This window comes from Ostrea edulis, chromosome 2 (assembly GCF_947568905.1).
Source record: "Ostrea edulis chromosome 2, xbOstEdul1.1, whole genome shotgun sequence".
NCBI lineage: Eukaryota > Metazoa > Mollusca > Bivalvia > Ostreida > Ostreidae > Ostrea > Ostrea edulis.
In genome coordinates this window covers 7,190,151-7,207,814 of record NC_079165.1, presented here as the reverse complement: position 1 = coordinate 7,207,814, position 17,664 = coordinate 7,190,151, and the positions used below count along the sequence as shown (strand labels likewise).

The 17,664-nt window shown below is 33.8% G+C and overlaps 1 protein-coding gene across 1 annotated transcript in view; it reads left to right on the top strand.

The window, feature by feature from the left end:
- The first annotated feature begins 201 nt into the window (after positions 1–201).
- Positions 202–17,664, top strand: part of LOC125678614 (uncharacterized) — a 22,983-nt gene continuing 5,520 nt past the window's right edge. The window contains exons 1-13 of the mRNA XM_056157492.1: positions 202–319; positions 2,077–2,309; positions 2,402–2,488; positions 3,771–4,124; positions 4,269–4,336; positions 5,674–5,737; positions 5,995–6,180; positions 6,285–6,406; positions 7,063–7,235; positions 7,423–7,473; positions 7,834–7,848; positions 13,577–13,779; positions 16,686–16,846. Of these exons, the coding sequence (XP_056013467.1) occupies positions 259–319; positions 2,077–2,309; positions 2,402–2,488; positions 3,771–4,124; positions 4,269–4,336; positions 5,674–5,737; positions 5,995–6,180; positions 6,285–6,406; positions 7,063–7,235; positions 7,423–7,473; positions 7,834–7,848; positions 13,577–13,779; positions 16,686–16,846 (1,778 nt within the window). The 5' untranslated portion in view covers positions 202–258. The remainder of the gene's footprint in view (positions 320–2,076; positions 2,310–2,401; positions 2,489–3,770; positions 4,125–4,268; positions 4,337–5,673; positions 5,738–5,994; positions 6,181–6,284; positions 6,407–7,062; positions 7,236–7,422; positions 7,474–7,833; positions 7,849–13,576; positions 13,780–16,685; positions 16,847–17,664) is intronic.

Here is a 17,664-nt window from a genome sequence, read left to right as displayed (position 1 = left end):
ATATAAGAATAAAGACCATTCTCTATGCCAGAAAACGTAAAATTGAAAATTTTTCATTACGTGTCTCAGGTAAAGACTTGCTCAAATATTTGATGAAAATAAATCAATGTATGTTTATCTTAAAAATCAATATATAGTTACAAAACCTATTTAAAACCATGTACGTGTGTGGCCGTATTCAGGATAATAGTTTGTCAGGTAGTGAGGCTATTCTATATGAAAATACTTCAAGTTTAAAGACTGACTCCAGTGTACAACATGGATTGGGAAAACGCCGTGGTGTTGCTGGTGATAGGTTTTAATGCGATACACGCTTCTGGTAAGTTATTATTAATGCATTTTTTAACTTACAGAAACACTACAATTCAGTTTGCCCCCCAAAATCATGGAATTATAATTTTACTACTGCAACATTCTCAAATTCTGTTGCATTGTTGAATGTACATAATATATGAGATTTGCGAAAATAATACATTTCTAAACTTAAAAATTCTTGTTTCATAGCAAAACGTAATACTTCTTGTGATGGTCCATAAAATTTAAGCCTTCTCCTTTCGGTATTCAGATGCATACACGTGGAATATAAACATTGCAACATGGAATCCAGTGACAAAACGTATATAGCGGTTAGATCCAGACCTTTAACATAAATGTATATTGCGAGGAAAGGAGGAAAATGAATTCCATTACAGAGAATTTGTCGAGTTACGGAAAGTTAGGGAAATTTCGTTCGTTAAATATTGATAATGCTCTATCGAGACCTCTACAATGTACTTCATTTATACAGTTTGTTGTTTAAAGCATTAGCGGGAGTAAAGAATTGAATCTATACCACAGAAGGATGAGTGGTTATAATTTTACACCTATCTTAATCTAGTTCTTGAGAGCAAATTTGTCGAGAATTAAGTGTTTTATTGACACACGTTGAATCAAAAGGGAAAGGGTGGGTGGCTGCCACGCTATGTATTTGACAATGAAAACGTGAATATAACGAACAGTGATCAATTTCATAATTTTATAAAGATTACAAAATTAAGACTAGGACACTGTATTTTTTTCGTTCTTTTAATATATATATACATTTAAATTAAGGTATATAGTAGACATTGATGACAAGCTGACAACTCAACTGTATGACAAACGGGATGATTTCAGCTTCTCCATCGTCAACTTCCGATATTTATGTAGCAATATTCCATTATCACCTTCATATGGTGTTTATATATCTCAACTGATTCGATACGCAAGAGCTTGTTTTGCGTATAGTCAGTTAATCAAGGCAAGATAATGACAAACAAGTTGATGGTACAGGGATTTCAACAGTCTCGATTGAAGTCAGCATTTCGCAAATTCTATGGTCGTTATAACGATCTAGTTCGTCAATACAACCTATCATTGGGTCTAATGCTATCTGACGTGTTTCACACCGATTGTTAGGCCGTTCTTGGCACACTGATTTTGACTACGGATAACTCCGTTTACCTGATCAGGATGTAAGTCCCACGGCGGGTTTGACCGGTCGACAGGGGATGCTTACTCTTCCTAGGCACCTGATCCCACCTCTGGTATGTTCAGAGGTCCATGTTTGCCCAATTATCTATTTTATATTGCTTTTAGGAGTTATGAGATTGATTACTATTCGTTATCGTCACCTTTCATTGGATGAATAACCACAACTATGTATGATAGTAGTAGTGCGTGAGGAGAATGAGGGTTGAAAGATAGGGTTTCAACCTATGTAACAAGAATAAACGCAAGCCCCCCATACCCTACGATTTAAGACATCTAAGCGTGTGAAAACAGAGTTGAGGCGGTATTAAGAACTAGTTTCCATGATTAAAGGTATTTACTTGTAAAGACATTTAAAAATGTCAACTTCTGACGCCTGCCTTCACTCACTTTGGAAAACGTGTCTGTGATATATATTCTTAATGAAAAAGCAAAACCTTATCATTGCTCTTCTCTTGGCCAATATATCTAACAATAATCGAAACAAAATGTTTGTCTTTGGACTTCGTAGGTCTCAAATATAAAGCACAAAGCATGAAAAAAAATAACACTTACATTCTTCTACAGCTCAAACAGATAAGCCATCCGTTGAATATTCCACTCGGGAAAAGTTTAGAGGAAGACGAAGTACTGAAGAGTTATATTTCAGATGTGCTTTTGAAAACTCGAATCCCTTGGCTGTATATCAGGTTTATTGGTATCTTGATGGAATACTTACTTTCTCAAGCTCGGCTGCAATGAGTAATAATATAAATGAGACACTTTTAACAGAGGAGAATGGCCTCAAGTTAAACAAAAAGGTTGGTTACCATACCGTTGAACGAAACAAATTGTCATTGAATATTGGTTTTGAAGATAAAAATCCATCACTTTTAAATATTTTTATGAATAGATATCATGTGCAGTAAAAATGACCATTCCTGGGAACAATACAGACGTGTTTTCACAACGAAGTGACGATTATTTTGCTGGAATTCAGGTATCAAACTATTTGTATACACTACCTTTTCTTTTGTCACTTGAATCAATCAGTTGGCATGGATGTGTTACTATACTTTCCTATATGTGAAAATGGTAATGATATCAAATAGTGATGAAACTCATAAATATTATACAGAATGCAAAATCAAGAACAGGACAAAAGCTTCTTGGACATCGTGATGAAGACCGGTAGCAATTTTATCCATTTCTATACTTCATATACATGTATATCGTTCAATGAGGACTGATTTTCTATCAGAAAATGAAAGATCACTTGTCACTAAAGTTGGTAGAATCAGTTAGGGTAGATAATCTAGAATTTTGCTTTCACTGGTCTGTGCAGGACCTAAAGGTGAGCTCAAAATTTTCAAACAATGGCCATTAATACTCTTTATTCCTGAAAACGTAACTGATAAACCGGAGTCATTTTAAAGATGGTTGTCTTTTGTAATATTAGGACTGGATTTTGTGTTTCTTTGTCAAAGGACGGGAGGGTGTAAATGAATCATGTAAACCTAAAGTAAACCTAACACCCGGTGTAGTTGGTTTACATCTTACAGTCAATAGGAGTTTGGTGTAGTGTAGTATATTCAATATGGGCGTTGGGCAGCTGAGGAGATACTCATTGGGGAATTCATAATTTTAATGCAAATTAAGTACAAAATAGATAATTAATAGAATTTAAGATTTGGTTTTTGTTTTTATAAAAAATATATTTTGATATGCATTTATAAATACCTACATATATCTGGAAAATACAAGGTCATACTCCAAACTATTTGTTAATATTTTGGCGCCAAATTTGGTTTTGATGATTGTAAGAAATATCGATTGTTTTTATTTATTCTTTAAGGTATATTTTAAACTCCTGTAAATGCCTACGTACAGTGCACTCGAATTAACCTTTTAGAAACTCTACACATGACAAAATACAGAGAGAGAGAGAGAGAGAGACATATGTCTGCTAATTTTCCCTTTCACCTTTTTGAGCTATATTGACTGTTTTGTACATATACCAACACATGTCCTGTACAGGGTGTAGAAGGTATACAGCTTTGCGCTTGTTTACGGAAAGGTGTATACTTTGTGGTTCCTGAAACATATCATGTAACGACCGAAAGAAATAGCTCCAGACCTATCATGTAGCAAGCTTGGATAGTTTGAACGTTTGGAACGTTCAAGCCAAATTCTGAAACTCGTTAATCATCATTACTCGGCGGAAAAAGTACTGCCATTTTTGCTGATACATGCTGATGACTACTGCTGTTGTCCTCTTTCAGATAGATAACACTTTTCTTTCCATTCGACGTGGCGGAGCAATAAAGATTCGATTGAGATTAACTGTTCCCTTTGGTTGTGCCTATTATTCCACGCCTCCTTTAGAAGTACAGAACTGTGTGCTTAGCATACAAATGGCGGGACTGAGTCATGGAAATTGTACTCTTGACGGTAGAAGTCTGAATAATTGTGGGCTGTCTATAAGGCAAAAGACTTGGAATGACACGCATGAATTTGTGATAGCTCACGATGACGACAATTCTCGCCAATATTTGCCTTACAGACTTATACAACTAAAAACAGGACAGTTAACCTCCAATGAAATATGGAGTGATTTAACTTTGCCATCTGTTCAGGTTATTTTATTTCGTCATTTTATGATTCAGAGCATTGTGTACGTGTAGGAGAATGTCGCTTAATTCTAATAAATTGAGTCTAATGATGCCCTTTATACTTTAAACGATTTCTTTTTAATTCTATGCCCTTTAACTTTTTTGCAGGTTTACATATTAGATAACCATATGTCGTCAACAACATGCGGCAAGCATGAGAATGACAACCAACTTTTGTATGTATTCAAAATAATCATGTTTTATTATGTTATTTTGCTGAAAGGGAAAGGCAAACCTAACCACATTGTTGCTTTTATGAATAAAGTATTACTTACTGATATTGTAAATGATAGTCCTTAACAACAAAAGTCCTTGCTAAACGATTAAATCAATATTAATCATATATTTTGAAATATCCGCCACTAAGATAGCGGCCATTGAAGTTTCATTTATGACGTCATACCGTCGGATCCGGTTTATTTCATAAACAGTACTGTAAACATGACAAGTCACGAACAGTTAAGTTTGGGGCCGTATATATTTGAACCCATTCTTTCGCAAGAAGAAATTAAAAAAAGAAGACGTTCAGTCGAGTCGCAGTCCAGGCAGATGGTATATTTCTTCATAGAAATATCTCGAACCTCAACTTGTCATTACGCAAATGATGAATCCACAGTTTACATAGTCTTTCTTTTCAGATGACTTGGTTGGGTCAGTAATATCGAAGGAAAACGTTTTTTCACATTTCCCCTTCGCATTAGTCTAATTAACCGCTTGACAGGAAGGCATCAACTCTTTATTCGTAAAATCTACCACATGCACATTTTTCTCATCAAAACCGGAACAGACGGTGTGACGTTAAAATTATTGATTTTTCTAGTGTTGAATACAAAAGAGTTCCACATCATGGCAGCCTCTATAGATGGTGGGAATTTCAATTTTTAACGTTTTTAAATTATTACTGACGCTTATTGAGGCAGCATATCAATAGAGTAGTATTACAAATTTTTATCAAATAATTAATCCTATCATTTGTTATGTTAATTTTTTTGGGAGGGGGTACCTTTCCCTTTAATATTTGATGAAAAGGTGAAAACAATGAACAATGATCAAGCTGATAACTCCAATAAGGAATACGGCTTAAGAGCAGGGGAAACACTGACCCCTGGATATACCAGAGGTGGGATCAGGTGCTTATGAGGAGTAGCATATCCTACCAACAGGTCATACCCGTCGTGAACACTATATCTTGATGGGGTAAACGAAATAATCCGTAGTTAAAATGAGTCCAAAACCGGCCTAAGAATCGGTATGAAACAAGTCAGACAGTATTTAACCCAATGACAGTTTGTATTGCCAAACTAGGTCGTTGCAAAATGCTGACTTTAAATGAGACTGTACATGTCTAATCACAAAGACAAGTAAATTGAAAATGCCTGAATGTTAATATGACAGAAATGATACAGTGATATAAGTATGGTGTATATGTGTATTAAGGTATCATCAATCGATATTAAGTAAAGTAATTTATATTTTCTATTAATCTAGCATTCGTCTATTCATTTCATTTTAGGTACAATTCTACAAGTGTATTTAGTGCACTGAACATTTCTGATGAATATGGTAACATCTTTGAGGTATGTACTAAAGGTAATGGGAATTTAAAATGCGCTCAATGATATCCGTTTTATGTATATCTGTTTATGACTGAACTTGAACGGAAGGATTTTGAACAGTTATATCCACTTAGGACACAGTGAACTTGGGGATTAGGAATTCAAGTGTTCAATACATATGTATTAGTTAATTAATGAAAAATCATATATTGAAGGACATTCTCGGGTAAAACGTTTTAGGCTTTGTTTTATTGGTCGTATACTTACAATTCCTCCAGATTCAGACACGAAGAGCGAAATCCAGCGGCCTCAATAATCGTTTATGTGGCTTGGCAGCGAGAGCAGGAGGGGATATGTTCATCATTGATGCCTGCCAATTTCCGGTCATAAAAAAGTTTATACGATGCAACGATAAAGCAATATCCGTGAATGTTTGGAAGGATTCATCAAGAAACTTTACAGAGGTAAAAAAAAAAAATACATGAATTCATATTTAATTAAAATAAAAAGAATAGTGTATCTTTTATGTATATCGGTTTACAATAACGCCGGTTTTGTATTGAAACAGTTGCGGTTGTTGCCTGGAATAAGAATAAGTGTAACGGAATATATTAAAAATAACGAGGCTTTCTTGGTAGTTTACATTTGTCATGTGGAGAGACTGCCTGTGGCGGAGAACATTTTAAATGGGTATGTAGGATAAAATGATAGACTAGCAATAGTTTGAAATATGAAGCATTGATACTAAACATATATTTTTACAATTACAAAGGTACATGTATTATGTTTCTTCACATCATAATGTGAGGAACACGAAAAGCAGAATGCAGCAATATTCTGACCAATCAATCATGTGATTGATTGTTGGTTGATTTCAAAATGGTGAAAATAATGTGTCTCTATATTACATATAGAAGATATTTCATCATATACCCTGAGTTTATTAAAGTAAAGAGATTGAAAAGAATAAGAGTTAATATTTGTAGCCATGCACTTTGTCATAGTATTTATTTGGTAAAATGTTAAATCCAAAAATGGAATTGACTGAGCATATCTCAGGGTGCTGAAAAGAATCCATGTATTGTTAATGTTTGCTATTTATGCATTCATCATCATGTTCGGAACTGCTATTCCGTGAAATTTCAAGTGTTGCCGAAACTGAATGTGTTATTGTTTTTCTGAGTGTCTCTATTTCGCCCGGGTCTTTTTGTACATATGTGTATCTTGTATAGGAATTGTGAGATTAATCTCCCTCACACACACGCACGCACACACACAAACACACATATATCAATATGTATATACAAAGCAATAAAATGACTAATATAGAACCTTTCTTTGAAAAGGGTACCTATCAATTTTTTTGAGATGTCCGAAAACGATATAAACAAACTCCAGGCACTTGCTGATGGTACTTATGCTGTTTGTGCATGCCTATGGGAGCGTCCAGATGTGTACTTTATTGATCATGTTCCACTGAATAATTCAACCATGTGTACAAACAGAGACGACAAAATTTGTAAGTTTTGCCTCAGAATGAAATGACGCTCTTTCATTGGAGAAAAAATGTCTTCTTTGTAAATTTCTATATTCTGTATGCAGATAGTATTACATTTTCAACGTTCTTGTAATAATGAAATTCCTAAAGATATAATTTTAAATGTATTACTTTTAAAACAGAAAATTGACAGATCTTTTATTTTTAGGTTTGTCTAAAATAACAGATATTCCACCGTTTTCACACTTATGCAAGATAGGTATGTATTCGATAGATAGAGACAGAAAGAGTATTTGTACATTTACTCTTATCCATCTCATTTCATAATAGGGAGTCTCGGGTTCGATTATCGATTTCAATGATAAATCTAAGAAATCACGTTTGACATGTTCCTGATATCAAAAGCAAAGTCACTTGTACCTTGATTCGTTTAACCTTAGAAATTAAAGTCCCGTGTCATGGCAAACGTCACAAAGATACGGCTTTGGGTGCCATAAATATGTCTAAATGTGTTGTACTTCACTTGAAGCTGGCGCCGTCTCTATATGAGATAAATATTCTAAAGGATACAAGAAATGTTTGAATTCATGTATTCATCATACGCATTTATTATTTATAGGAGAGAGAAAGTCTGGTAAGTATTTATTTATTTATAGGAGAGAGAAAATCTGGTAAGTATTTATTTAAAGTTTTGAAAAATGTCACCATACTGTGTTCATTATGTTCTCTTTCAAATGAATGTCTTATGTAACATAATCTTGCAAGAGATGCATGTAGTATATTTGCTTCATTATTTGTCCCTGTTGCAACGCCGAAGGGTACATAGAAATACTGACGTCCGTGCGTCGGTCTTACTTCACTTTGTGGACGCAACCCCTCGAAAACCACTCAAGATATTTTGTAAAATTGTATAGGATTGTTAGTTACCATAGTTATCATAAAGCGCCGCCTTATAGATTCGATAAATGTTACAGGAGTTATGGGACTTGGTTGAATTTGAACATGCTACGTATACACTATAGGAACACTTTATGGACGTAAACTCCTCGGAAACCGCTCAACAGATTTTGTTCATCCACAGAATCACTTGTATCACGTTCAGTAAAGGCTTCTACAAAAACACACTTATAAAGTACAACTGTGACACACATTAAATATATCTTCACCCATGTTTCAAGGCGAGTGTCTGCCATGTCTTTTCAAATGGATTTAAGCTAAGAACTTACTAAAACTATTGTTTAGACATTTTCGGGCATGATAGAAAATATTTTCATACGTTTCCTAGATATCATTTCTGAAAATGATCTTAAAAACAGACTATTTGGGTAACCAATAAAAAGAGATCAGATATGCTGCTAGAGGGATATAAAACTGTCCCTGTGTCTTTTTTTTGTTTCAAATGATAGATTGTGGATGTATTACTTTGTGATCGACGCAAGAACACAAGATGGTGAGTACACATCCTATACTATTTTCATGAAGTATTAGTCATGGGCATGACTGATACATGAGAGAGAGAGAGAGAGAGAGAGAGAGAGAGAGAGAGAGAGAGAGAGAGAGTAAATATATCTTAAATAGAGCATGTCTGATCTCTAGTTTTTGTTGGTCGCCCAAGCCTCCCAAATATTTGTTCAATGCTCCATAACAAGTCTTGCAATTTTAAATGGGTCTATAATTTCAGATGAGTTACTGGAATCCATGGGTGGTATCTTAAGGGAGCTAGATTTTTTTGCAAATATTTCTGGATTAAAAATAAACTTTTCAAAAACTAACATGGTGTGGATAGGGAGCAAAATTTTTTTCAAAAGATGTATTTCACCATTCTAGATGGAAATTAAACTGGAAGAATACAAGCTTTGAAATGCTAGGAATTAAATTTTATGTAAACCTTTGGGAAATGATTGATAATAATTACATTCCAAAGCTATCGACCATTCCAAAATTATTAGATCAATGGAAAAGAAGGAAACTAACACCACTTGGCAGATTACCAATTCTTAAATCATTACTTATCCCTAAACTTAATCATTTGATACTAACCCTACCTAACCCTGGGCAGGAATACTTAAAAAAAATTGAGATTGAGCTATTTAAATTTCTTTGGGGAGGTAGTACACATAAAAATAAGAAAAACACGATTACCCAGGATTATAGATTTAGAGGTTTAAAACTGATTGATTATACTGAGTTCATAGTGGCCTTAAAATCATCTTGGATTAGAAGATTATTTCATGCTGATTCCAAATAGATAAAACTACTAGAGTCAACTCTTCAAATGAAAGTATCAGAGTTACTGCAAAAAGGGTCTGACTTCATTTCAAATATATCAAAAAGAATAAATAATGTGTTTTGGAAAGATGTTTTCTTAAGCTGGGTAAAAATAATCAATATCAACAGTCAGATTGACTCTTATATTCTAAATGAACACATATAGTTTAATCCAAAAGTAAAGATAGATAATACATCAATCTTCCTGAAACATTATTACAATGCAGGATTTGTTTTCATCAAAGATCTTCTTGATAGTGATGAAAATTTCTTAAGATTACAAGATATGGTTAAGTTAAACATAAAAACTAACTTTGTTGAATATGCTGGACTTAAAAAAGGAGTATTAGCGGAGTTTCTTAATCACTTTGGAAAACAATTAATAGGAACAATACTCCCAAAGTCTATCATGCTCTTCTATAAAAACAGTAAAGGATGTAAAGATATATACAATATTATCTTGCACACAAAAGAGAGACAATTACTTCTGTAAAAAAATAGAAAGAAAATGAGTACGATTTTGTTGAAAGTAATTGGAATAATATTTTGAACTTCCCTTCAAAGTTACACAAGAGTCAAAATTGCATTGACTGCAATTTCAGATACTCCATAGAATACTCCCTACCAACAAGTATTTATTCCAACTGAAAATTAAAGACTCTCCAATGTGCAGCTTTTGTGGTGTTCATATCGAAACATTAGAACATCTTCTTTTTTTTGATTGCAGACAAATAAAGGAGCTATGATGTGATGTTGAACAATGAATTTTAGAACAGTTTCATATCCCTGTAAATTTTGACAAGTTCACTGTACTATTTGGTAAATACTGTAATAGACATACATTTATGTATAAAGTTCAAAACTTGATTTTACTTATAGTAAAACAATATATTTTTCTTGTAAATATCAAGAGTCCGCAAGTACATATATGTGCGATTAGAAAAATAGTTACGGACATAATTGTGGTTGAGAAGTACTTGCTGCTACGAAACTGTAGATATGATGAATATGAAACTCACTGGCAGAGAATATGTGAAAATTTATGATTAGTAAGTAGGTCTATATGTACTTTTTCATCAAATAGGTATGTGCTTCTTTTTTTGTGTTTGATCAATAGATATATTATATCTAGATCTATTATACTTATCAACATCTCTTACCAAGAAAATGATACTTATGTTTCTCTCTCTCTCTCTCTCTCTCTCTCTCTCTCTCTCTCTCTCTCTCTCAAAAGATTTTTACATCATACATATACTTACATAAAAGAATAAGGTAATATGAAATGTAGACAGTATTTGAGTTAATGTTATTGAGTTCGTATTTTAAAATGAATTTAATATGTTATGAAAATATCCATGTAACCTATCTCCCATATGTATGCAACAGTGTATGTGTGAAGTGAAAATTTTGTAAATAAAACAGTTATTAAAAAAACGTCTGGCAACTGACACACCGAATTCAGAAAGTGCGACGCCCTTCCTTGATTGTTACCAATCATTGATAAGTATGAGTCAAATAAATAAAAATACAAAGGCACGGTTACCCAACCATGAAGGTTGGACTTGGGGTGTACCACGTTATTTGGTACACGCTAAAATCTTTAGTTCTAGGTGTGAAACATGTACTAGTGGATAGACATTCTATAGAATTAGAGGACAAGGAAAGGTGTTTTCATAAAATCCAAAGATCGGTCTTAGTAATCTCAATTGTTGCAAGCTTCTAATGCACGTGATTCATGCACATGTAGTATATCATGCATGGGTTCTCGATTTTTTATTGCTTGGTCTTCGAATAAATCCGAGTTTTGAGAGATGCCGCGTCTGAATGATGAGCAACGGAGTTGGACGAGTGCAAGCAGGTGTATCACAACTTGGAGTTGCAAAGGATTTTTAATGTTGCACAAAGCATCATATTTCACTTTTGGAGCAGATATCAACAACATGGCTAAAATGATCATCATAGAGCAGGTAGAATATGCAGGGGCGGATCCAGGAATTGTGGTTACGGGGGCGCCACTTTATGAGGTAGGGGTCTGGGGGCCGCCTCGAGGTGAAATTAATAAAATGACGCAAATTTTAAGGGTTTCTGGAAACAATTAAGTTCTCCCAATAAAGTAATTAAAGAAATCAAAAGATTTCATTTATTTCTCCGGGAGTGGAAGAAAGTATTGCTTCTTTTATTGTTTAGTACATTTTTCTAAACAAGATACCACGATTTACCTTAAATTAGAAATTTTAGGGGGGGGGGCGCCGGCTGCCCCCCTTAAATCCGCCACTGATATGTGTGACGTCAACACCAGGATCGATTCATCCAATTTCGTCATCTTCGTCATTGATTCACAGCAGCGTCATCTAAAGCATCAGGGTTTATAGAATATTAGATAAGGCTGTTCGCAATCAACTACGGGATACTGGGATTAGAGCGCACAGACCTGTTCATGGCATTGTTCTGACTCCGCAACATCGCCAGCCAGAGTTATGAAGTGTAGTCGAAACACGGCTGACGCAGTTTCGTTGAGCGATGAATTCTTGATTTGTTTTTACTACAGAGGCCCAACGGTAGACTCAGAGTGTATAGGGGCCAAAATGAACGTTTTGCGCAAAATTGCATCCAGGAGGATGATCGTTTTTGAGGGGTAGTGTTATGATCTAGGCAGCAATATCCTATAGAGACAGGACATACTTGGTTCACAAACAAGGTACTTTGACGGCTCAACGGCATACTGAAAAATCATACAGCCACATGTGGTTACAATATACAATGCAGCATCCCGGAGCAGTATTCCAATATGACTACGGCAGATCACATACCGCTCGTTTAAAATGTGATGTTCTGCAAAAAGACAAAATCTAAGTGCTTTGTTGGTAATCACAAGATTTGAACCCTGTCGAACATGCATGGAACAAACTGGATAGGTACATCCGCCAAAATCAACATGCAGTCTCAGATTCTGCAACAACTGGCCCACCACTGTCCTCTACATCTGCTTTGTACCTAGCTATTTTGAAAATGAATATTAACAGCAAACTAAGAACTCAATTATATGACAAACGGGATGATTTCAGCTTCTCCCTCGTCAACTTCCCATATTTATGTAGCAATACCCCATCATCACCTGCATGTGATGTTTATATTTCTCAACTGAGTCGATACGCAAAAGCTCGAGCTTGTTCTGCTTATGATCAGTTTTAATCGAGACATGCTACTGACAAACAACTTGATGTCACCGGGTGTTCAACAGTCTCATTTAAAGTCAGCATTTCGCAAATTCTATGGTTGTTATGATGACATAATTTGCAATGAATTAAGAATTTCTGTGATAGCATTTTTATGAAAAAACATCACTGTTGAGTAAATATATGTGTGCATACAACATACCATATCTCTCAATATCTTGTCATAATCTGACTGTTTTAAGTGCTTTCATTACTGTCCTTTTTTTCAATTGAATAGTTGAATATTTTCCATCAATTGATGCTCAATTAAAAGATTTCTTAAAAAGTAACATAAATAAGTTGTTGGTGTTGCCTTCGGCCCTCGGTGGAGATTTTTATCTACACTATTCAACTTCATCAAGTTGATTAACCATTACGCAAAGAACGGCTTAAGGTAGACATAAAACACATCATACAGAATTCAACGTAATGACAGATTGTATAAGACACTTACATGTTGATTGACCATAGAACTCTGAATTTAAACGAGACTGTTTAAAATCATTAAACATCAACTTGATTACTGAATTCCGTTTTTCAAGATGATATCTACTCGAGGATTCCTATGATGATTACATGTATATGCGTTTGCAGTCTCGACAGCCTTCTAGGTTTGGTTTATAGCCGATTCCAAATATAGCGAAGATATATTGACGAAAGCAAAAATATGCATGAATGTGGTATAGAAATGAGACGCATGCTGCTTGCTTTTAACCCTGGGATATATTTAGTAAACCTGCAAAAGTACTGCGTTTTTTTTTAACATTGAATACATTTCATCTCTTAAGATTGACTAAATTGTAACGATTTTTGACATGGTAAATGTACAAAACAGTAAAATAGATAGATAATTATGAAGACATTTAATTGTTATTTCAGACTGGATATTGGTGTTAAAGGCAATAGCTGGAAATGGAGAAAGGGTATTCGATGCTTGGGATAGGGATCTTTCCAAATTATCATATTGCACACCAGGACTAGGTTGCTTACCAGAAGGTGATACTTTAGACACCGTGTCTCCAACCTCCAGACATCTCACGAGTTTATTGATAAAGCAATGGGATTCTCTGAATATTCAAAAGGTACATATATCTAGAAATGATATGAATGTAATGCTCTGGACGAGGCAGTGAGATCATGCAAGTGAAAGCACAAAATGTTACTAGTAACGAAAAGTTATAAAACTTTCAGAACATACTGGAAATCTTAATATAGTTAGAGAGTAAATGAGGACGAATATATCCAATTGCTCAATACGAATATCAAACATCATTCTTGAATATCATGTGAATAGTCAATAAACAACATGAATATTGATCATCCATATATTTTAGATATTTTAAACTTCTCTTCTAACTAAACAAGATAAAATAGTTCTGCTGGACCCCAAGTCATATTGGTATCTCTGGCTGCAAGTGGCAACACCAAAGCAAAGAGGCAAAAAATGCAAATCAATATGAAATGGCACACTTTAAAATTCCTTACACTTATTTAAAATATTCGCTTTCTTAGCGAGTATTTTTTAATCGTAAACAATTAAAATCGCATAACATTTACACGGAGTGTGTACCATTACTTAGAAGATACGAATAACTCAGTGAGTAGAAACTCACCACCTCAGGTGTACTACTAATGATCTTGAAATGTTGCCAGGTGTTATCACTTTGTTAACTTGTGGAGTGATAACACACATAACAGTAATGTTTGTTCAGTACAAAATTGAAACTTTGTAACTCTTAAACTTCGGCTTGGAGAATTGCTAACAATGAACTACGTAAATAATAAATAAGTATTTGGGGAGTATTTCGCAAATTTTGTGATACGCAAAAAATGTTATATGGTATATGTAAATTCTCTTTGGGAAATCTATTGGGATTACTGTGACACAAGTAAAGTTTATTGTATTCAAAACAAAGTACACAAACCGTATAACATCGTCAATAATACGCATAGCACATTTAAAATTAACCCATTCTTACCTACTAAACGGAAAACTTCAGCCTGAATGCATATATAGATATATATATATATATATATATATATATATATATATATATATATATATAATCCAAATAGAAAGAGTTGATATCACACAGTCAAAATAATTCAATAAAAAAATCAGGAAAATATACAGTTCCAAAATATATTTAAATCACTAGCGCTTTCTGGATTTTAACATCCATCCTCAGGTGAATACAAATTTTAAATAATGAATACAAAGTTGTTTATCTTAGAGACGTCTATTGTGACGTCATGACGTCATGATAGTCTTTGCGAGGAGGGAATACATACATGACGTCATAATACAAAAAATTCGGGAAAGGTGACTTGGACAAAATAAGCATGAACATTAACATGATAAAAGTTGATGAATTAAGAGGTTTAACAATCAGAATTGATTAAAGTTTGTTTAGTTTAGGAGAAAACAGTTTAATGAAATAATTTTCTTTAGCAAGTCTCATGGATGTTGATTCTGTTTTAAGTTTATAAAATGGAAATACGCTGTAGTTGCCTCTAGCACAGTTGTCAAAGTGTTCGCTGCATGGGGTATTTCTTGTACTGGGATCGTTAATTTGTTGGCGATGGACACGCATCCTCGCTGTTAGTTGTTAGACTTGCTAAAGAAAATTATTTCATTAAACTGTTTTCTCCTAAACTAAACAAACTTTAATCAATTCTGATTGTTAAACCTCTTAATTCATCAACTTTTATCATGTTAATGTTCATGCTTATTTTGTCCAAGTCACCTTTCCCGAATTTTTTGTATTATGACGTCATGTATGTATTCCCTCCTCGCAAAGACTATCATGACGTCATGACGTCACAATAGACGTCTCTAAGATAAACAACTTTGTATTCATTATTTAAAATTTGTATTCACCTGAGGATGGATGTTAAAATCCAGAAAGCGCTAGTGATTTAAATATATTTTGGAACTGTATATTTTCCTGATTTTTTTATTGAATTATATATATATATATATATATATATATATATACAATATATAGTTTATATATATATACAATTTTTCACATTTGGATATATATATATATATATATATATATATATATATATATATATATATATCCAAATGTGAAAAATTGTCTTAGTGTCCGGTAATCAGTAGGTAAAATATTAAATAAAATATGAAGACACGTCATAACAATATAATTTATTTTCATAATGTAAAAGGTCTGAAGATTTTTTTAAAAAATGAAAGCGCTTACGTTTTACAACGTGTTGTCATATTTTATTTAATATTTTGCCTATATATATATATATATATATATATATATATATGTGTGTGTGTGTGTGTGTGTGTGTGTGTGTGTGTGTGTGTGTGTGTGTGTGTGTGTGTGTACGTTTAGAATGCAGTGATGTTATGCCCATACGGGATATAGTTTTTGGTAATATGCAATCAATGCAAAAGCTTTTTACAAATAATGACAATCATTATATTATACAATATTTACAAGAATGAAAGGTGAAGATAACGAACAGTGATGCGATTTTTACATTAAAAAAATTGAATACTCTTATAATACAACTGTTCGACTACTGTTCATACATACGAAATGATCTGTAGTTTTATCTGTTTGCGCATTTTAAACTTTTATATCCGTGGGATGGGTCTTTAAAGGGTGTCCCGTGTCAAGGATCACAACACCCTTGAGACGCAAACGATTGTTTCTATGATTTTCGAAAAAGAGTAAGCTCACGGGGGAGGGGGCGTCAGAGAAACTCAAACACTCACAACGAAATTAGATAATTGCCGTAAAATGGCTGAAATATTGCCAAAACAGCGTAAAATCACAATAAATCATTCCCGATTACCATTCTCTGAAAGTATAGGATTGCTAAAAAAAGGTTTAGTAAATTTACACATTTGTAATGATAAACTTCAGAAATTATCAATACATGCATATCCGTCTTTCTATGGAAAAATAGATTGTTTATCAATGAAAATAATTTTTTAATTCTTTAACAGGTGAAAGTGGAATTATATTCAAAAGGAAATGTGGTCATGAAGCTTGTTTTCGATGGAGAGGAAACCGACTACATGAACTGGTTTTCGAGTGGTCGACTTTTGTACAGCAGCTACCAAGACATGCATAGAAACAGCGTTTATAATTATTTCTCTATTAATGGGTAATACATTTTATATTTTCCCTTTGATGAAGAGAGGTTTAAGTTTAATGGTGATATACATACATGTATATTTATATTTACAATTATTTACGATATTCTAGTTTTAGTGTGTTCACTTTGCTATTAAGAAGTCCTCCAGGTTCGACTACCAAACTTCAAAAAGTGATTTGTCTACCAGCACGCGTCTGATAACAAAAGCAAAATTCACGGGTTTTCAAATATAGCAATAAAAAGAGGTATCGTGTTACGGCATACTATTTCATAATAAAGAACCCTCTACTACGACCTAGGGAGTCAAAATATATGAAGTTCTCAAAGGCAAGATACTTTCAATAGACTAGGCTTTTGACATTATATACAGCTGCTTCAATAAAAATGGAACATTGGAATATCCATATCTTTTCCAAAAATATTTAGACTATGGTTTACCCCGTTTACAGGATCAACACACATGGCTTACGATGGGTGTGACCAATTAACATGGGATAATTACTCATCCTAGGCACGTGACCTCACATCTGGTATCCGTGTTTGTCCTGTTCTCCAGTTTTATTCTTTATAGGAGTTATGAGATTGATCACTGTTCGTTATCTTCACCTTTACAGGAGTTATGAGATTGGTCATTGGTCACTGTTCGTTATATTCACCTTTATAGGAGTTATGAGATTGATCACTGTTCGTTATCTTCACCTTTATAGGAGTTATGAGATTGGTCACTGTTCGTTATCTTCACCTTTACAGGAGTTATGAGATTGGTCACTGTTCGTTATCTTCACCTTTACAGGAGTTATGAGATTGGTCACTGTTCGTTATCTTCA